The 18,872-nt window shown below is 36.0% G+C and overlaps 1 protein-coding gene across 2 annotated transcripts in view; it reads right to left on the bottom strand.

Annotated features, from left to right (window-relative positions):
- LOC148314052 (uncharacterized) overlaps positions 1-18,872 on the bottom strand; it is a 34,129-nt gene that overhangs the window by 1,265 nt on the left and 13,992 nt on the right. The window contains exons 17-34 of one of the 2 annotated variants that reach the window (XM_088258045.1): positions 18,618-18,762; positions 16,844-17,058; positions 16,282-16,361; positions 15,622-15,749; positions 13,460-13,706; positions 11,618-11,730; positions 10,724-10,841; positions 9,270-9,397; positions 8,754-9,185; positions 6,603-8,049; positions 5,356-6,515; positions 4,616-4,836; positions 3,418-3,513; positions 2,534-2,608; positions 2,178-2,329; positions 1,448-1,511; positions 1,176-1,229; positions 872-1,004 (exon numbers count right to left, since the gene is read on the bottom strand). In XM_088258045.1, the coding sequence (XP_088114171.1) occupies positions 872-1,004; positions 1,176-1,229; positions 1,448-1,511; positions 2,178-2,329; positions 2,534-2,608; positions 3,418-3,513; positions 4,616-4,836; positions 5,356-6,515; positions 6,603-8,049; positions 8,754-9,185; positions 9,270-9,397; positions 10,724-10,841; positions 11,618-11,730; positions 13,460-13,706; positions 15,622-15,749; positions 16,282-16,361; positions 16,844-17,058; positions 18,618-18,762 (5,008 nt within the window). The remainder of the gene's footprint in view (positions 1-871; positions 1,005-1,175; positions 1,230-1,447; positions 1,512-2,177; positions 2,330-2,533; positions 2,609-3,417; positions 3,514-4,615; positions 4,837-5,355; positions 6,516-6,602; positions 8,050-8,753; positions 9,186-9,269; positions 9,398-10,723; positions 10,842-11,617; positions 11,731-13,459; positions 13,707-15,621; positions 15,750-16,281; positions 16,362-16,843; positions 17,059-18,617; positions 18,763-18,872) is intronic. The other variant, XM_088258129.1, reaches the window with a different exon arrangement.

Genomic DNA, 18,872 nt, shown 5'->3' with positions numbered 1-18,872 from the left:
TGCATCAGATTGATGTCAACAATATGGATAGCCGTTTTAAAAAAGTCATTTAATATTGAGTATCTTTCAGTAGACAATGTTATTTAGCAAAATGGAGTTCAAACAAAAAAAAAACCTTTTCCTTAAATAGCGTTTAGAATGTTGTCAGCCTCTTTTCTTTCATGGCTAACATGTAATTGTTTTTGGAATTATTGTAAACAATAATATTTAAAAAAAATAATGACGGTGATCAGAAGTTAACATCAACTTGGCATATTGTTTAAGTTTTTAAAAAAAAATGCGTTTAGCTTTATCATTTTACAAATTATGACCGCAATTCTAGAATTAGGTTTAATATTATTTTATATTATTTCGTTTGTAAATAAAAATAATACTTGAGACTGGCAGAAACATCTTTTCACTGGGTGACTGCCAAATAAATAATAAAAAAATAATAATGATAATGTTAGTCAATGATAAGGAATCATTTACGTATTAATTTTAAATCAAACACAGATTGTTTGAGTCTACTTAGATGTATTTTATTAACAAAAACACATAAAAATTATATTGTGACAATTGTTTCGCCTTGTTAGGGCATTAACAAACGAATGTTTTGTGCATTCGTTTGATAATGCCCTAACAAGGCGAAACAATTGTCACAATATAATTTTTATGTGTTTTTGTTAATAAAATACAACTTAGTAGACTCAAAAAATCTGTGTTAGATTTAAAATTAATACATAAATTTAAATGGAGTTCTACAAATTAAACGCCAAATCAATAAATAAGGAATCATGTTCGACTTAAAATTGAAATAAAATGACTGTTTGTATTTTTTTAAGGGTATTCCATGTGCTGATATAATAAAAATTATAAAAAAGGGTGTTACCTCCTAGCTTCCCTGACTGCCTGGGCGTGGTCATCGTTCTCTGGTGACATCATGTAGCCATGAATGGAAGCCGCCTTCTTTCCTCTCCGTGTAGGTTTGGCTGGAGATGGTTCACCTTTCTCTTCACCCACCTCTGAAATATTCAATTCGGGGTCATTTGAAAATTTGACAAATTAATAAAATAAAAATGTATTTGAAAAATGCTATTTTAAATGTACAATAAAGAATTTATCTTTAAAATTAATGTAAAAAAAGGTCAGAAAATAAATAATCCGGCAGGATGATAGTAAAACAAGTTTCTCACCGTCTTCTTCAATAACCAGCAGTTTTGATTGGTTTGCGTCACTCAGGTGGCTATCTGTAAATAGTAATTATTATAAAAATATGCAAAAAAAACAAAGTAAACAAAACAAGGTAAACCTTCAAATTACAGTTTTTTTTTTATAATGTAAAATTGATTTGGAGGCATGTGTAGAAAGCACTTGATACAAATTCTACAAAACAAATTATAATTGATAGTGAAATAAAAAATATAAAAAAACAAGCAAATAATGTGCAAATAAATAACATGATTACCTCTTAATAAGTTTGGCGTTCCTCTGTCTGAAGCGGTGTCACTTATGCTAGCGCCATCTTCATTCTAGAAAATATTTATTTATTAATATATACATATTTGAGTATAAATAATTTTTAATTATTATAATTGAGACATGAATTATGTATTTTTTTTTATAAATTCACACCAATCTTCATAATTAAGAGTAATATCTAAATATCATTTTCTGGCACAAACAATATGGAAAAATATTGAACTGATTTCAATGGTATGTATAATTAAAATGTAACTTTGTTTTAAAATCACTTTAGTGACACACTTAAAATTTAACAGTTACATTTTAATTATAAAATGGAAAATCACAAAGTTAGTGCTTCAAATATAAATTATTGATTTCTATGGATTTATTATAATGTTAGCAGTAAAGTAATAAAATTAGACCTACAAGCAAAATCGTGGTGTCAGAATACACGTGTCACATTTGCAAAAAAAAATACATGGGAATATAACCTTCAAAATTAAAAGTCAGAATACAGTATTGTTCCATATTCCCATACATTATTTTCGCAAATTGTAATACATACTTGTACATATTCTGACACTGCAAAACGTTGATGTATGAAAATTGGTAAAAAAGTCATCACATTTTTTGCTGGTAATTATTTTCCTGGTCCATGGTTACTTGGGTATTACTTGGCCCATTTAGACGAGACTGCTAAAAAGTGGTCACAAAAAAAGCTATCACGGAACCTTGGAATCAGTGGAAGGCCTCCTTCTCCTTCTCGGCGTGCTGAGAGCTTCCACAGCCTTGTTGAAGGACTTCCTTCGGGGCCGTCCTGCACTGTCCGTTATCGACTCGTCCAATACACTCATAGGAGTGCTGGGCTTCAGGGGGCTCGCAACTGAAATCATACTTCGAGATTACCATGCATTTCTTTTGCATCAGCAGGAATTGAAGTCATGGCGGTTTGTAACTGAGCATCTACCATAATGCTCCCGTGTCAGTCTGATAAATTAACAGATAAAATTTATTCAAAGTAATTTAATGGTAAAAAGAGACATTTTTGTATCAACGAGATAACTTAATAACAATAACACAAACGTACCAATATCTGTAGAAGATCGTCTCGTTCTTCGAATTTCTCTGAGTGGAATTTCTGAGGAAGCCCGTTTTCCTCTCGCTGTAAATGATTAATTTTATTGATGAGATTCACGAGACATTTTTGCCCTGAAAGATATCTGGAGTCCACGCTATGAGAAAAACAATTACCACCATTTTCCATATTTTCCAGTTTATTCCAGTGTCTATCGTCATAATACAAAAATTAATAATACTATAATCAACAATACTTTTAACAATCACAATGCATGGAATAGAAGTTACTAGACATGGAAACATTATAAGAGCTTCAATGGAAGGTAAAACTCTGATATTATCAACACATTTTATAAAGGTAACTTTGGATTTTTATTGATACACTAGATGTGGCATAACTAATCCTTATCTGCACCCAAAGCATCATGGGCATGGGTACCAGGGCATTGCATCATATTGAGGTAGTTTTTTAATCTTAGTTGTTTCATACATGAAGGCAAGGTGATCAATCCTGTCCATCGTATCCCAAGGTTAATATTAAATAGATATTAGAGGGAAAATTAATTATTTATTTTGACCCCCTAGGAAATCAAACCCGGGGTCAACAGAATGGTAGCTAAAGATGCTAACTATGTACCACACTAAGGAGATGGGCAAAGATTAAGACTAATCAACAGTTAATGGGAAAAGTATGTTGTTTATGAAATTATTATAAGATTTGAAAATATATTTAAACCGACAAGGGTAGATACCATCTGTATAAAATGTATCAATATGCCTTAATTTTTATTTATTGTAAGTGAAAAAAGAAGAACCGTGCGAAAGGACCATAGACTAGATAAAATGGGTGAATTGCGTTATTGAGTTTGGAAAGGGTTAAGGAAAGTAGCAAACCTTTTGCAGATTGTGGAAAGTCCAAAGCGACAGAAGAAGCCATACTGGATACAGATGCAGTTTCCAAGTTATGGATTTCCTCCATATCGGGCTCACCTGCGTTAGTGGAGGTAACAATACGTGCAGTGTTAGGACATTAAGCTGTGTCGAGTGTTACGCAAACAAACGTTAATCTCCAAATATAAACAATGCTATCACATAAATAACAATTTCAAACATTTTCATGACTAAAAAGTATAAATGAAATCTCACAATTCAGTTCAATACTTTGTCAAAATGTACAAACAACACGTGTCGTAGTAACAAGAAAAAAGGTCACAAAAATCAAGTTATTATGTATTACGTTTAACAGATGGCATTGCCATTGGGGTTAAAAAAAGCTCTTTTAACTTGTCGCTGGTATAAAAAAACACATGTATATTTGAATGCAATCTTGTGCCAAAATTTCAAAGAAATCGGTGAACAACTTTAGAACATTTAAGATTTTGAGACAAGCATTTATATTTTTATTTATCCTGTTTTGAATTAGAATTTAAATTCAAATAACAAAGAACTAATTATTACAGGGTTTGAAATAGGTAAATCCAAATAGCGCCATGATAGAAAAAATTATAACAGAAATGAATTGAGTATGGCACATAACAATTTTCATTACATTTATTTTTTTGTGTATTGTTAACCTTTCCCTCCCGGTGATATGTATTTACTACAAGTCGACTTTAAAAATGAGAATATCAATATAAAATATAATAGATACGGGTTCAGAATTATTGTATTCCTCCACAATATAATTATGTGTTACTTTTAGTATTATAATGCATACAAAGTTATTCATTTGCAGCAACGGAAATTAATAATTTGGAAAAATCGGGGATAAAATCACCAATACACAAACGTTTCTCAGTGTGTGCGTGCGTGCCGTACTTTGAGTATACGAACATGTCGTAGCGTGTTTAGTAGCGCAGTTGCGCGCAGGTCGTCATCAGATTTTCTCGTTTACAAAATTGTTACATTTCAACTTCAACTATGGTCAATAAAAGCAACATTTAGGATTATGTATTCACATTTTTTCCATTTTAAATCACATTTTCATATGGTGTACAAAATACATATCACCGTTGCACGCGGAAGTTTTTTAGCACTGTACGGGAAAAGTAAATGCTCTATGACTTACTAATGAGATGAAATAATAATATACCTTTGAAATCTTCTTTGTCCAAAAGTTGTATGGGGTCAATAGTGTCCTCGGTGAGATTTTTCCTAAGAGTTTGATCGTTTTGACCGGCGGCTTCCGATTCAGATTCAGAGTCTTCGTATATAGTTCCTTCGCTGCTCTGCACACTGCTCCTGCGCTGTTTGCTCCTTGCCGATTTGGATTCCATTGATTTCTCAAGCATCGATCGCTGGTGCCGTGTAAGTCTACAAAACAAAAGCGGTGGTTTTGCACTGAACAGCTCTAGATACAAGTTTGGAGCTATAATAAAACTTAATCAACTATCATACTCAAAGTATGCCTATACTGATTGTACAACAGCTCATTGAAAAAATACTATTTTTAAAAGGTCATATTTGCAAAAAAAAAAATTAATCCTTTATACTGCAATTTTGTTTGTGTATCTGAATTTTTTGATATTGTACATACATAAGTAATGTATTAACAACATGTCATTTGTTTTGCATTATGAGCTAAGAAAGGCTATCATAACATTTGTTAATAAGAAACTTTTGTTGAAAGTTATAAGAAAGGCAATCATAGCTCTTGTTAATCACTGGCTTTTGTTGACAGTTATAATAATTGACTTTTGTTGGCAATTTGAATTTGTTAAATTGAAGGTTGGCGTTGAATCGTTGACGCACATTTGTTGTTGATTAACAGGGTTGGTTAATAATAAGTGACCTGTTGACAGTTATGTGGATATGTTTGCGCAAGAATATTACCTTCTGCTTGCGGAGTATTCAGTAATAGAGTCCCGTTTGGAGGTGTCAGACTTGTCGAGGTGGGACTTCTCGCTCTCCACGTGTGATAGCTCAGGAATAATGGAGAGATTGGGTTTGGCAAACGTGAGAATAGATCGCCGGGATTTGCGCGAGGGAGGAGCCGCCGCATTGTCTTCCGGCAGATCGGAGCAAAATGAAGTGTCAAGTTTTGACTCGCTCCTTCGAGATCGCCTGGAACTCGCGTTTGAAACTATACTTGCGTTCTCGCAGTCGTCTATACTGTCGCCAGTCTTCTTTTTCTCGGATCTTCTTTTGGACGCGCTTCGTGTGGACATGGCCACGCTCGTGTCCAAGTCTTCGGTGACGGATCCGGAGGGAGAGTTTTCATCGATAACCAAACTCTTCCAAGAGCTGACCGATGATCTCCTTTGTGCATTTTTTTTTGGCGTGCTTTCAGAAGGCTTTATATCTACCGTTTTCTCTTGAACGGTCGGTTCAATGCTCTCGGTTACAACTTCCATAACTATACTATCATCATTTCCCTTGATTTTAGCTTCACCTTCTTTGATGGCTTCTTTTACTGGACTTGGTAGGTGCGATTCAGAATTGGTTTTTTCGCTTTTTGTATTATTTTTAGTGTCGTTAATTTCAGTGTTGTTGTTGATTATTTTTGTTACTTTTTCATGACAGTTGTCGCTTTCATCATCGGAATATTTCAATGAAACGGCAGCTTCGTCTCTCAAGGAATTATCTTCCGTCATCAATGACATGTTGTTGAGTTCTTCTTGCGTGAGTGTTTTGTGCGTATCATCAACTGGGGCTATATCTATATCTAACGGATCGCATAACTGTATATCTTCTCCATCCTCTAAATTATTTTTAGATTTCATTTGTTCTTCCAAAACTGGACAAGCAGCCAAATTGAAATGAGATACCGGTTGGACTTCTTGTATCGCAATATTTTCTTCCGCAATTTTAGTAGATTCCGGTTCCTCGTTAGTAGGAGGGATATTTTCATTATCTTCGGGTGACCTTACAACATCCGGAGTTGCGGACCTTTGCTCGATAATATTCTCATTAGAAGGTATATTTTCTAATCGATCAGTTTTACTTTGGCTATCATCACTCGATGCTATACTAATCACTTCAGAATTACTTTCCTAAAAAAAAATAAAAATCAGTTCATATTCAGGTACATATACCGGGTAAAACAAGAAGCCTTAGATCATAATTTGAAAATTACTTACTAAATATGCTTTATTGGCGGGATCTTCGGAACTTTCTTCAACATATATATCATCTTTCGATGTTGTGGAACTACTGGCATCATCGCTGCTGTCTTCATCGGAATTACCCTCATCATCGCTAGCTTCAGAGTCTGCGTCGGAAGAACTGGCTTTGTGTCCGTCGTTACTTTCCATTTCTTGCAGATTAGCATCATCACATCCAGCACTTTGAGATTGGCTTTCATCTTCCGAAGATTCCTTTTGAGAACCGTCCTCGACATTTTCTTCTTCAGAATTGGATCCAGAAGCAGTAGCGGGAGTACGTTCGACATTTTCAACTTCGGCATCATCTTCCTCTCTGGCTGCAGACTCTTTAGAATCATCATCCGCTATACTTGGGTGTTCTTCCTCATCACTATGGTCAGAGTGTAGAAGGGATCCTTCCGCAGTTTGACTCTCGCTGGGCATCTGAATCAACTCTTTTTCAGAATCATTTTTATCACATTCCGTATCGATGACTAAATTGGCGGAATTTGATCCGTCGCTGTTGGACATGTCCGATGTAGCATCGACTGATCGTCCCACCTTGACGGCGTCTTCTGTTGATGAAGAATCTTCTCGAGCAACATTTGGCAATTCGTCACCTCGTGTGTCCAAATCATTATTATCTAGATGGAAATCTGTACCAGAAGTGTCCAGTTTGTTTTCCTTCAATTCGGTAATTCCATCATTTGAAATGTCCCTTTCTATAGGCAATTGAGGATCATTTTTGATACTAGATGAATCTGCGAACACTTTGAAAGTGCTCGAATTATTTTCAGATTCCTTTACAATACCGGATATGAAACTTGTAGCGTTCCTGTATATGGAATTGTCGGGGTTTTTGTTCAAATATGAAACGTCCGATTCTGCATCCGACACGTCGCTGGCTAGAAGGCTGTCATTTTGGGAGTTCCATAAGTCTGTTATTTTATCAGTCATGCTAGTGTTGTAAATACCTCTCGAACTATTGCTGGCGCTCGAGATATCTTTGAAGAAATAGGACCTGTCCGTAGAATAGTTGACATTGGTGACTGTTCTGGTAGATGTTGAGAAGGGTTCTCGAGATGACATGATGCGCTCTTCGATTACCTCCGATGCGCTGACGAGCTCATACGACGGTATAATTAATTCCTCGGAGTTGGAGGGCGCAGCTGCCGACAGTTCTGAATCTCTCCCACTGACAGAAGAATTTTGTTCAGTTCCTTTTGAGGAATCTTCATTTTCCACTTCCATGACCACGGGAATGTTGATGGATTCTTCTTTATTGATAGAAGATAATTCTTTGTCTAAGCCTACTGACAAGGCATTCGCTACGATAACTTGCCTCGCTAATGATTTCCTCACTCTACTTTGACTAGCGGTAAGTTTGGCTGGAGATCGTCTTATATTTAATGGCGTCACGGGTTCTGGAGTAATAGTTCTATTTCTGCAAAGGAAATATTTTTCATAATGAGCAATTATAGTAGAAATAAATCGTTCTAATATATCGGTGATGAATATTACACATACAGGCAGTTCTCTCTAAATGACTGTCTCATTTAATAATCACTCACAATTACAAACATCCACATTTCATCTTCTTAGCAAATAAAATTATTTATAAAAAACAACACAATTGGATTTATCCAAGTCTGTTCTCATTACACCAAAATTGTAAGAACTTGCAGTGTGACATCACTATGTGAAATCTGATATATTGTTCTAATATTATACTGTTTCTATAGTATAATACATATAAGGAGTATTTTGGCTCTGTTCTAAGTATTCCGTACTTCCCAGTACTGAGTGGGTACTGAGAAGTGTTTGGAGTTTTATCACATGCAATGTCACAAACATAGTAAAATACAGTACATATTTCAATAAGTAAATTTCGGAGATGAAAATGATGAATAAAACAATACTTTAAAAAAATCCCTTTACACGCAGAGTATGTAATTCCTGAGATTGATATTATTATAATGTACAGTGACCTCCTTCTATAAGATTCTCTAGTCTGTCAATGTGTGCTATTTCTATGTATGCGGGCATTGTCAAGGAAACATTGATCGAGATGTGTGGCAAAGCAAAGACAAAGCTGCCCGGGTCAAATAAATTTTCAATGGAAGACAAGTTAATAACGATGAAATTTACCTCAGACTTCGTCTGCTCGAAGGAGACTGCACCGTACTGGCTATACTCTTGTCGGGAGTGTTTCTCAGACTCCTTCTCGGCTGCGGTCCCTTGACAGACTTATTAACGGTGGTCACAGAGTCATCTGGCATGTCTTCATCATCTCTGTCCGCAGAACTGTTATGAATCACACTCTCGCACATGGTTTCTGCACACCGCGTGTAGTTGTCCATGTCATCCGTGTTCAGCGTCACATCTTCAGGTACGCTGCGATTGCTTTCATATTCGGCTACCAATTTGTTTTCCGTCTCAAAATCTTCTAATTTATCCAATGCGTAATCAGAGATGGCGTGTTGAGATGTGCTTCTTCGTTTCACTGGCGTAAAGCAAGGGTCCTCGTTAACTGAACTGTTCAAACTTCCGACGGATGAATTTGTGGCGGAAATTAATTTTCTAAAAGTAAAAATATTCAATTAAATATGCGTTAATCGCAGGATTATACGATTCAGTAGTTCATAATAAAAAAAAGTAAATCACCTTCCTCTTGGTGGAGTACGTTTAACGGGAGTAGAAATTGTTGCGGTTAAGGACATCTCCAGATCGAATTCATTGCTGGAGTGTATTCCTTTACGTGAAAATACTTGGCGATGACTTGAAGTAGGAAACTAAAAAATAAAACATTAAGAAAGCGTTGTCTGGCGGTTTTTTCATCAACTATACTAATTACGTTAAGTACGAGTATACTAATTAGGATCGTATACTAAACACAAGTAACTACAAATACGATTCTGATCAGTGTGTTTTGACGCTCGCGCTCTACCAAAAGTGAGCAGATAGAACGCTTTTAAGCGTCTCCCGCTCTCTACTAACAATATGTAAAAGACGCCTTTATTTTAATATAATAAAAGCTTCTTGATTTGAATTTTGACATAATTAATGCAATCGTTACACCGTTTACATAAGTCTGTTGTAAAACGTATGGCGCTCATGGGATTTATGAGCAACCTCAATTTATCAAGACAGAGTATATACTTAAGTTGTAATAATTTTAGGTATAGAACTTGGCATATAATGCATAAAATCGACATCTGTCTAGATAATCCTCAAAAAATATCATTTTCAAATCTAAAGCCAAATGGTGAAATTGGGCCATTGTAATTTCGGTGGGCTGTTCAATTTTGACTTAATGAGTTCTTATAGTATACAGAAATAATTATTAAAGTAAAAATATATTAAATAGCAAACTGACATTGTATGTCTATTTGAATGAACTTGTGATTTAATTAACATAAAATTATCACTGTATTATGGTTTTAAATGAAACTACTTGTTTCAGAGGAAAAGTCCTCCCATTTTCGAATCTCGTATATTTCGGAATATAGGAGATTGGATGGGGATCAGGGCCGTCGAGGCGCTGTTTAGATCTGCCCAAGACGGGGACAATAACTCTCAAGTGATAGTTGACGTCAGGGGACATGACATGACACAAACCGAAGAAGTCCCCCCATTAACAAGTGATTTAAAACGTAAAAAGTTTTAAATCAGCGACTAGACATGGATAGAGGAAGATTCTTTGGACACGTTGCGAGTGGCAACGAGGATAGCCTGGAACGAGTAGTTGTGATCGGTAGCCTGGAGAGAAAGAGAGGGAGAGGAATATCCCCCACACGATGGACCGATCAAATTAAGGCAACAGCAGGCACCTCAGTGGTTGGAGCGCTACGTGCAGCGCAGTCAAGGGATAACTGGAGAAGAGTCATTGCTTCTGCAAGGGTCACAACCCTCAGCAATGAGGAATAAGACGGAGAAGAAGAAGATTGTTCTTTTGAAACTAGTAGTGTTAATTTAAAACCCTAATATAGTAATACTGTTAACTAAGCTAATTAAATGATAAGTAATTATGAAGTGTAAACAGGTAACTACTTTCAAAGAAATTATTCTCCAAAAAGTTTAAATTTTTACAATAATCATAATTATTTCAAATTCCTTACCCGACTCTGATCATATATATCTGGTGAAATTTCATCAAAATTATCATTCAATTCCGGGCTCTCTCTGGGTGAAGGTGAAGGTGTGTTGCCAACAGAAGGAATATTGAATCTAATTGACCTGGAAAATATTTTAAAATGAAATCATCATGAATATAATTTGAATTGTGTTTTGAATATTGAAAGCATTAACTTTGTGGATCATATTGATATATTATTTCGAGAAATAAAAATACTTTGTGTTTTGATCCACTCACATTTTTATTAACCAAGTAGTTTCGGCAACAACCTGTTGCCTTCTTCAGGGTTTAATTTATGACTTTGAATTTGAATTGTTTGAGAATTTGAATTGTTTAGGAAGGTATATAAGGTATGCAGTGGCGTGCACAGAGAATTAATAAGGGTAGGCAGTAGAGGTAAGTAGTAAGGTAAGCAAGCTTCTTCTTCTTCTTCTAACCCTTATCCGCACCCAATGGTGCATAGGGCACTGAATCGCATTTACGCAGTGTTATCTTGATCATTAACACATGAAGGAAAGGTGATCAGGCCTCCGCTTCAGGCACCAGTCCAGGGTAATATTGAATAAATATTAGAGTTAAAAATCACTTAAATTTATTTGACCCCCCTTGGAATCAAACCCAGGACCTCCAGTGCGGTAGCCAAGCGTGCTGACCATTACACTACGGAAGCGAGCTAAGGTAATCTAGGTACTAGTTACTAGGGTGGGCAGTAGATGTAGGTAGCAAGGTAAGCTGGTAGGTACTACTTAGTAAGGTAGGGTAGGTACTGGTTGCATTTTTATATGTCACGCGGGTAAGTTAGGAGGGCACTGCTTTTTTGCCTATATGGAAAGTACGCCCTTGAAGGTATGAGAGGTTTGCAGTAAGAAAGATTTACCTAGAAAGATTGTCAGACTGTGTGTGCTGGCTTGTAGTTTCCAGTTCATCATCGGTCTCCGCAAAATGTCTCTCATCGATGGAGCTGTTGCCGGCATCCAGGATTCTTCGCACCTGTCACAATTGAATTAAAGATTTCAATATAATATTTACATTTTTTCGTTTGTTTTTTTATTGTTTGGTTAAGGAAATAAATACAAAAAGATACTTAAATATAGTGAGAAGTAGATGCCAATAGATAAACATTGATTCTTTGGAAATAGCTGACTATGTGGAAGTTCGAATGCATTGACCCTAGATTACTGAACTATCCTACAAGTGACTTTGTTACTAAATATTCACAAAAAATATGATACAGATATAAAACGGGAATAAACAAGATATTTAAAAACAGTTATTTTTATCAGTTACAGCAAATAAAAACCTATCAGAGGAGGCTAAACTGGCAGTGCACAACGGAGTCCTGGTTCCAACTCTAATGTATGGAAGTGAAACATGGAGTTGGCAAAAGAAGGATGAAAGTAGACTGAATGCAGTCGAAATGCGATCTCTCAGAAGAATGTGCGACAAAACGATGTATGATAGATGTGCGAATAGTGAAATAAGGAAGGAATGCAAAGCTGAGATAAGCATTATCGATAAAATTAAGAAAGGTGTGTTGAGATGGTTTGGACATGAACGAATGAGTGAGGAAAGAACGGTAAAACAAATTTATGAGGCGAATGTTAGCGGGAAAAGGAGCAGAGGAAGACCGAGAAAAACATGGCACGATCAGGTATGCCAAATACTTGAAAGTGGTCAGGTTAGGAGTTGTAACAATCGGCGGGCATGTATGAGGAGATGCATGAACGTGGAAGAGGCGAAGAATGTTTGCAAGGACAGAGTGGTGTGGCGCTCTATTCTCTCTGCCTACCCCTGCGGAGAAGCGGCGTGATGGTTAGTTAGTTAGTTAGTTAGTTATTTTTATAGAAATAATAGTAACATTCGTTGGGTTTAAGAAATGACGCAATAATGTAAAAAATTAAAGGTACATTAGGAAGGTACTGCGAAGCAGGGGGCGTGAGAATGACGCGAACATTGTTTTTTCCCGGAATCGTGATTTTGCGGTCGTAATCTTTACGATAGTTTTGTATTCTAGGGCAAACAATGCTCTTCTGCTTGGTGTAGGCCTTGTGGCCTGTTTTAAAGAGGGATTAGCCTGCGATGTTGATTCCCAGCTGTCAATCCATCTATTTGGTGGTCCGCCCGGAAGTAGTCTACCTTGCAGTTTGGAAGATATCATTTTCTTCACATGCGGATACCATTGTCTCCTTCGTTGCCTTACCCACCTAACGACATTTTCAATCTCGCATATTTCACTTATTCCGGTGTTCCTTATTCTATCTCGTAGACTTTTGCCAGATATGCTCCTTAGAGTCTTCATTTCTGACACTCTTAGACCGTTTTTTTATTACTGCGGTGTCTGCTCTGTATTCGAAATAATGTTCTAAATAATATTAATATTATTCATTATATCAGCCACTGTATTATTCACCCTATCGATGATATGGCACCACAAAAAGCCATACGTACTGACACTCTTAGCACGTATTTCGTTACTGCGGTGTTCGCTATGCATTTGATTCCATATGGTGTGATGGGTCGCACACAAAATGTTTTATATATTTTAATTTCGCTGCCAATCTTCATATTAGGGTTTTTTCCATATAGAATTTTTCAGGCATCCTGAGATGGCTGCAGCCTTGTTTACTTGCCCATCACTTCACATCGCAGATCCGTTTGACCACACAGGTCCACACCCTTCAAATAAGTAATGATAACATGAATATGAGATCGGCCCCACCTTGAGGATGCTCTGCGGGGTGGCCTCCCGGAGCGAGGCCCTCTCGGCGGAGCAGCGGGAGACGGGGCGCGAGGCGCGGCGGTCCACCAGCGGCGTGTGCAAGATGCTGGCCACCTCCTGCAGCAGGCGCGGATCCAGCGGCGGCCCGGCCGTAGCCTGCGCATCCTCCGCCACCTGCAAGCACGGGCGCTTGGCCGGCGTCGCACCCGCCTCGGGCGTCGTGTTCATCTTCTCCACGGGATCCAACCTGGACGTGAAAATATTCATCAGGAACCCCAAAAAAAAGGTTGTTCATAAGATATATATACGCAACTCCAGTGCAAATAAGAGGTGTTCAAGTTAACACACTTCGGACGGGAAAGGTATTTCTACCCTTTCGGTCAATTGATGTTTAACCTGTCCGGGAGTATGGACGTAAATGAACGTCAGTGCGAATTTTCCTTAAAGGAGTATGGACGTTAATGAATGTCGAAGTTTGTCTGTCAGTTAGTATGATGTAACTTGTATAGCAATGATATCTGTGGATATTTGTGTGTAATTTTGTCATAATTGAAAAATATTTCAAAAAGTTGTTTTTTTTTCAAAAATGTTTTTATCATAATTTCTATCTACATAATACATCGATTTAATAAAGAAAAGAAAAATTTTCATTCAAAAAGAACCCACTCCCCAGAGAAAGTCAAACATCAATTTTTGTACTCCCGGAAAGGTTTAGGACGGGAATGGTATTTTTACCTTCTGTGCCAGCTTCATTTCAAAGGCAGAAAAGAAGGAATTATACTACATATTGTGATTTCATAGAAATATTATGTTTCAATCTTTTTGTTCAGGTCTTAACTATATGTACATAATTATCAAATCCCATCGCCAGTGGTCCGCAGGTGTAAAAAATACCCGTCAGAAATGTGTTAAACAAGCCAATGCGAATGTGAGTCTAGGATTTCCTAGCCATTAGTGCTATTCCTTCTTTGTTTCCTTTCCCATTTAGCATCAATGTCTTTCACTCTGAGCTCCTTCACTTTTATCATCTGCATTCCTTTAAATACATTCCACTTTTATCAGATTTATAGCACGGAATTGATTATACTACTCTTATATAATTAACCATTAACTTAATAATGAATTGATACAATTCGGTGCCTGATGAATGATTTGAATTCCAATAGAGGTCAAAGAGAAAGATGTGGATTAAGGTCAAAATATATATTTTTTCCGCAGCTGACAATCCACCAGCAGTTCTCATCTGAACTATGAGACGCGGCTTGAGTTGAGAGGTAGCTAAGGGGCTGTCAGCTGACAAAAAAGCCCACAACCAGTGTTTGTGACTATCGTATGCTCTACATTGTGAGCGGACATTTTCCAATAAAGAAACTCCCCATGGAAGAATATAGAATTTACATTTGAAATGGAAAAAAATTGAGTTAACCCTTTGCTTACGGTGCTAAAAACTTCCGCGTACACCGGTGATATGTATTTTGTACACCATATGAAAATGTCGTTTAAAAAAGGGAAAAACGTGAATATTCCTAAATGTTGCTTTTATTGACCATAGTTTGAATTGAAGTTGAAATGTAATGCTAACTCTGATAATTACCTGAAAACGAGAAAAAAATACATTATAAGTGACCGTAATAACTGGCATAGTGACACGACCGTAGCGTAAGACGATCTACGCACTACTGGTAGTGCGTACCAGTAGTCAGTCCAGACTGGCGGGGTAAACACGTTACGACATGCGATATGCATGTATACTTACAAAGCATGCCACATGCGCACTTTTGTGTATTGGTGATTTTATTCCTGATTTTTGAACAAATTATTTATTTCCGTCGCTGCAAATGAATCTTTTGTGTATTGGTGATTATATTCCTGATTTTTTAACAAATTATTTATTTCCGTCGCTGCAAATGAATCTTTTGTGTATTGGTGATTATATTCCTGATTTTTTAACAAATTATTTATTTCCGTCGCTGCAAATGAATAACTTTATATTTATGTAATACATAATTATACTACGGAGGAATACAAAAATTCTGAGCCCGTATTTATTATATTTAATATTTTTATTTTATTTTACATATCACCGGAAGGGGAAGGTTAAACAAAATACATTCGTGCAATTTCATCTTGATATGATTTATAAGAATTATTGGTTTGCAAACCTTGAATGGTGTCGTGACATTTTTGGAGTGCAAATGAATGGAGTATCTTCAACTTGGAGAGCTCTCTTCAGTCCCCGCGCTACTGTAGGCTTATCCATCCATGTCTCGTTTGCCTTGTTTATACTTGCCTGAAAGAAATAAAAAAGGGGTATAATAAAGGAACAAATATATTATTTATTTTAACCCTAGACTTTGCGACATTCGTAAAATTTAAGACGGACATCCGATTTGCGGGGAACACCGAAGCAACACATGTAAAGAATGTAGTGACAACTAGAATATGTCCTAATATTTTACATTTGTATTTTATATAGTCCTCAAAAAACATGTTGCGTTTATTTTTTAAATATTTTTAGTAAACGTTTTTGGTAAGATGTGAGTTTTTCTTATCATCGTACATTTTGCAATAGTTTCACATTGACTAACTTAACTAACTAACCATCACGCCGCTTCTCCGCAGGGGTAGGCAGAGAAAATAGAATGCCATATCACTCTGTCTTTGCAAACATTGTTTGCCTCTTTCACGTTCATGCACCTCCTCATACATACCCGCCAATTATTTCGACTCCTAACCTGACTGCTTTTCAAATTAAGGTATATTGAAACAAGTCTCATAGTCTAAAAGTTTAAAAGTATATACTCAAAGTAAAAATTTCAAACCTGAATGATTGAAGATTTATATGCTGCCGGTTTGGGAATACTAGCTTGGAGATTCACTGTCATAGGAGTTGGCATTAGCACTGTAACATACATACAAAAATAAATTATTTATTTTCCATATTATCAATATTTAAACGTAATGTAAGCCTTATTTCACTAGCACACATTCTGCTTATTGTGAAATTTTATGGAACTGTATGTGTATCAAGCCTAGCAAAATTTAATATTTTTTTATTGACTGCTGCTACATATTTAGTCACAAAATGCAATTTTTTTCAAAGGATTTAAATGTAGCTTACGCTAAGGTGTTGTAGTTTTGTGTCCAGGGAAAAAAATAAATGCAAAATATTTCATTTATTAGTTGCAACTAAAAGTACATATGATCTATAATCCAAATTATTATATAGTTTGAAAAATATTTAGAAAACCTGTTTTCTCAAATGTTTTTTTATACAAAACATAAAAAAAATTAAGAAAAAAATGTTGGTTCAAAATAAAAAAAAATACATGTCAGCTACAGAAGATTTTAGAATCAGAATATAAGGAAATCTTTTTTACAAACTTTTTCTTCCTGGAATGTTGGTGGTAGCCAGTTGAGCCAAACAACGGGTGATTTTGGGTAAAGTTTTGCAATACAGATCCACAAGCTCATTTCGGGTGTTGGTTTTGGGAACGTGATCATTCCTCATTGAGAAATCAACCGTCACGTCGTACGGCAGCTGTCCTTTGCTAGTTAAATTTTTCAAATCTTCATTAACCTGTTGAGCTTCAATATACCTGAAAAGCAAAATATTATTTTCTAAAAAGCATGTCCGACTTTTATCTGCAACTAGAAATTCTAAAAATTATTAATACAAAAAGTCAGAGGCTGCAACATTAAAAAAAATAGAAATTCATAAAAATAAATCCATATTTAACAATATGAGAAGTCCCTATTGCCCAACTTCCCACTGATAAAAAAATAAAAATAAGAAACCGTTCCTACCCCGTCTTCAACCTTCAACACCTCAAAGACTCTCTAAAATTTAGACTTAGCTTCACATACCATGTAAAAATGACGCGGAATGCATTGAAAAATGTGTCAGAATAGATTTCAAGAAACAATGTTATTTACCAAGTGAAATTTAAATTAAAAATGGATAGATACTACCAATTAACCTGTTAACACATTGTAGTCGGGCGCTTCGAACAATAGACTCTAGCCTATAGCGGACGTTTTTCGCAATTAGCGCAAAAATATATCGCTTTCTTAAAATTGACACAATTTCTAAACCAAATAATATTTTCGATTGAAATTTTCAAAGAAATCATATATGACATTTGATCATCGAAAATAAATTGTAATCATAATTTTTAATTAAGTATTCCGTATTTCACAATTTTAGAAGCATTGTAAACTCTAAAAAATAGTCTTCCTCTCCGAGGTATCATTCCCTATACAATGCTAATATATCAAATAATAAAATACCAAACAGTAAACAAAACAGTGCGAGCGGTATGAAAAATAGTCCAATACGTGAAATGACTCAAACTAAACTGGAGATTGAGATTGCATAAAATCTCTAGATTTCTGGCGATGCCTTTACAAGCAACACACTAGCCAATCCGGACAAGGCATCTCAAATAACGTCAACAGACTATCGCCTAGCACCCAGGTAGCAGATTACCCTTTAACGCGTTTTATTTCACGCTGATAACATACCCGTATATTGCCGTTTCCCGCCGACAACCGACAGTCGACAAAAACGGCATTTGCCGTGTCCCGCAGTTGACCGACAGTCCGCAAAAAACGGCAAATGCCGTGTCGGCGGGAGCCGACAACGTGTTAACCGGGCGGTCTGCTGTCCAATTACCCAACTTGTAACGGGTGCGAATACTGATTCACTCCGTGCATTAAATTCATGTCGAGACATGTATGGATGACTAATACCTTTGTTGTTCGAAAAATATACGTCCATATATATAATATAATAAACATATATTTCAAGGACGTATTCATATGTCCTACCCGTACCCGATATTGTTAACGTTTGATGTATTTATGCGTCCCGCCCGGTTAACAGGTTAATGAAATAAAATATAAAATATAAATCCATTCATTATAAAAAAAAATAACAGTTATCAGAAGACTTGACATTTTTGGTGTTATTCATTGTAAAAATGGTTATTTCAAAAGTAAACTGGTTAAGAAGTAAATTACGTTGTACTGACTAATACATGTACTAAAAAATTCCTTTTTTTTCAACGGCAATCATTAGTTTTCCAGGTTTTTACTGATGAAAATATGACGAATGGCAGGCGGATAACTAAAAAGTTGGAAAAATATAACAGCTTACCTTGATCTTTGTAGATAGTACATAACCAAAAGGTTATTGGATTCCGGGTCACCGAGGGCTTTTAAAAAATTAGTCAAGGTGTCTTCTTCACTGTGGGAAAGTGGGAGAAGCAAAGTTTTGGAGAGAAGACCTGCTTTTCTACAACCTGGAATAAATTAAGTTAAACAGTAGTAATAAATGAATGGTTACACTAATAGATTTAAGTTTTGTACTGACATTTCTTGGTGGAACTGCATATCATATAATAAAACAACA

The sequence above is a fragment of the Brachycentrus maculatus genome, unplaced genomic scaffold (assembly GCF_059751285.1).
Source record: "Brachycentrus maculatus isolate JH-2025_06_01 unplaced genomic scaffold, ASM5975128v1 h1tg000002l, whole genome shotgun sequence".
Lineage (NCBI taxonomy): Eukaryota > Metazoa > Arthropoda > Insecta > Trichoptera > Brachycentridae > Brachycentrus > Brachycentrus maculatus.
This window is presented reverse-complemented; position numbering and strand designations above follow the sequence as displayed.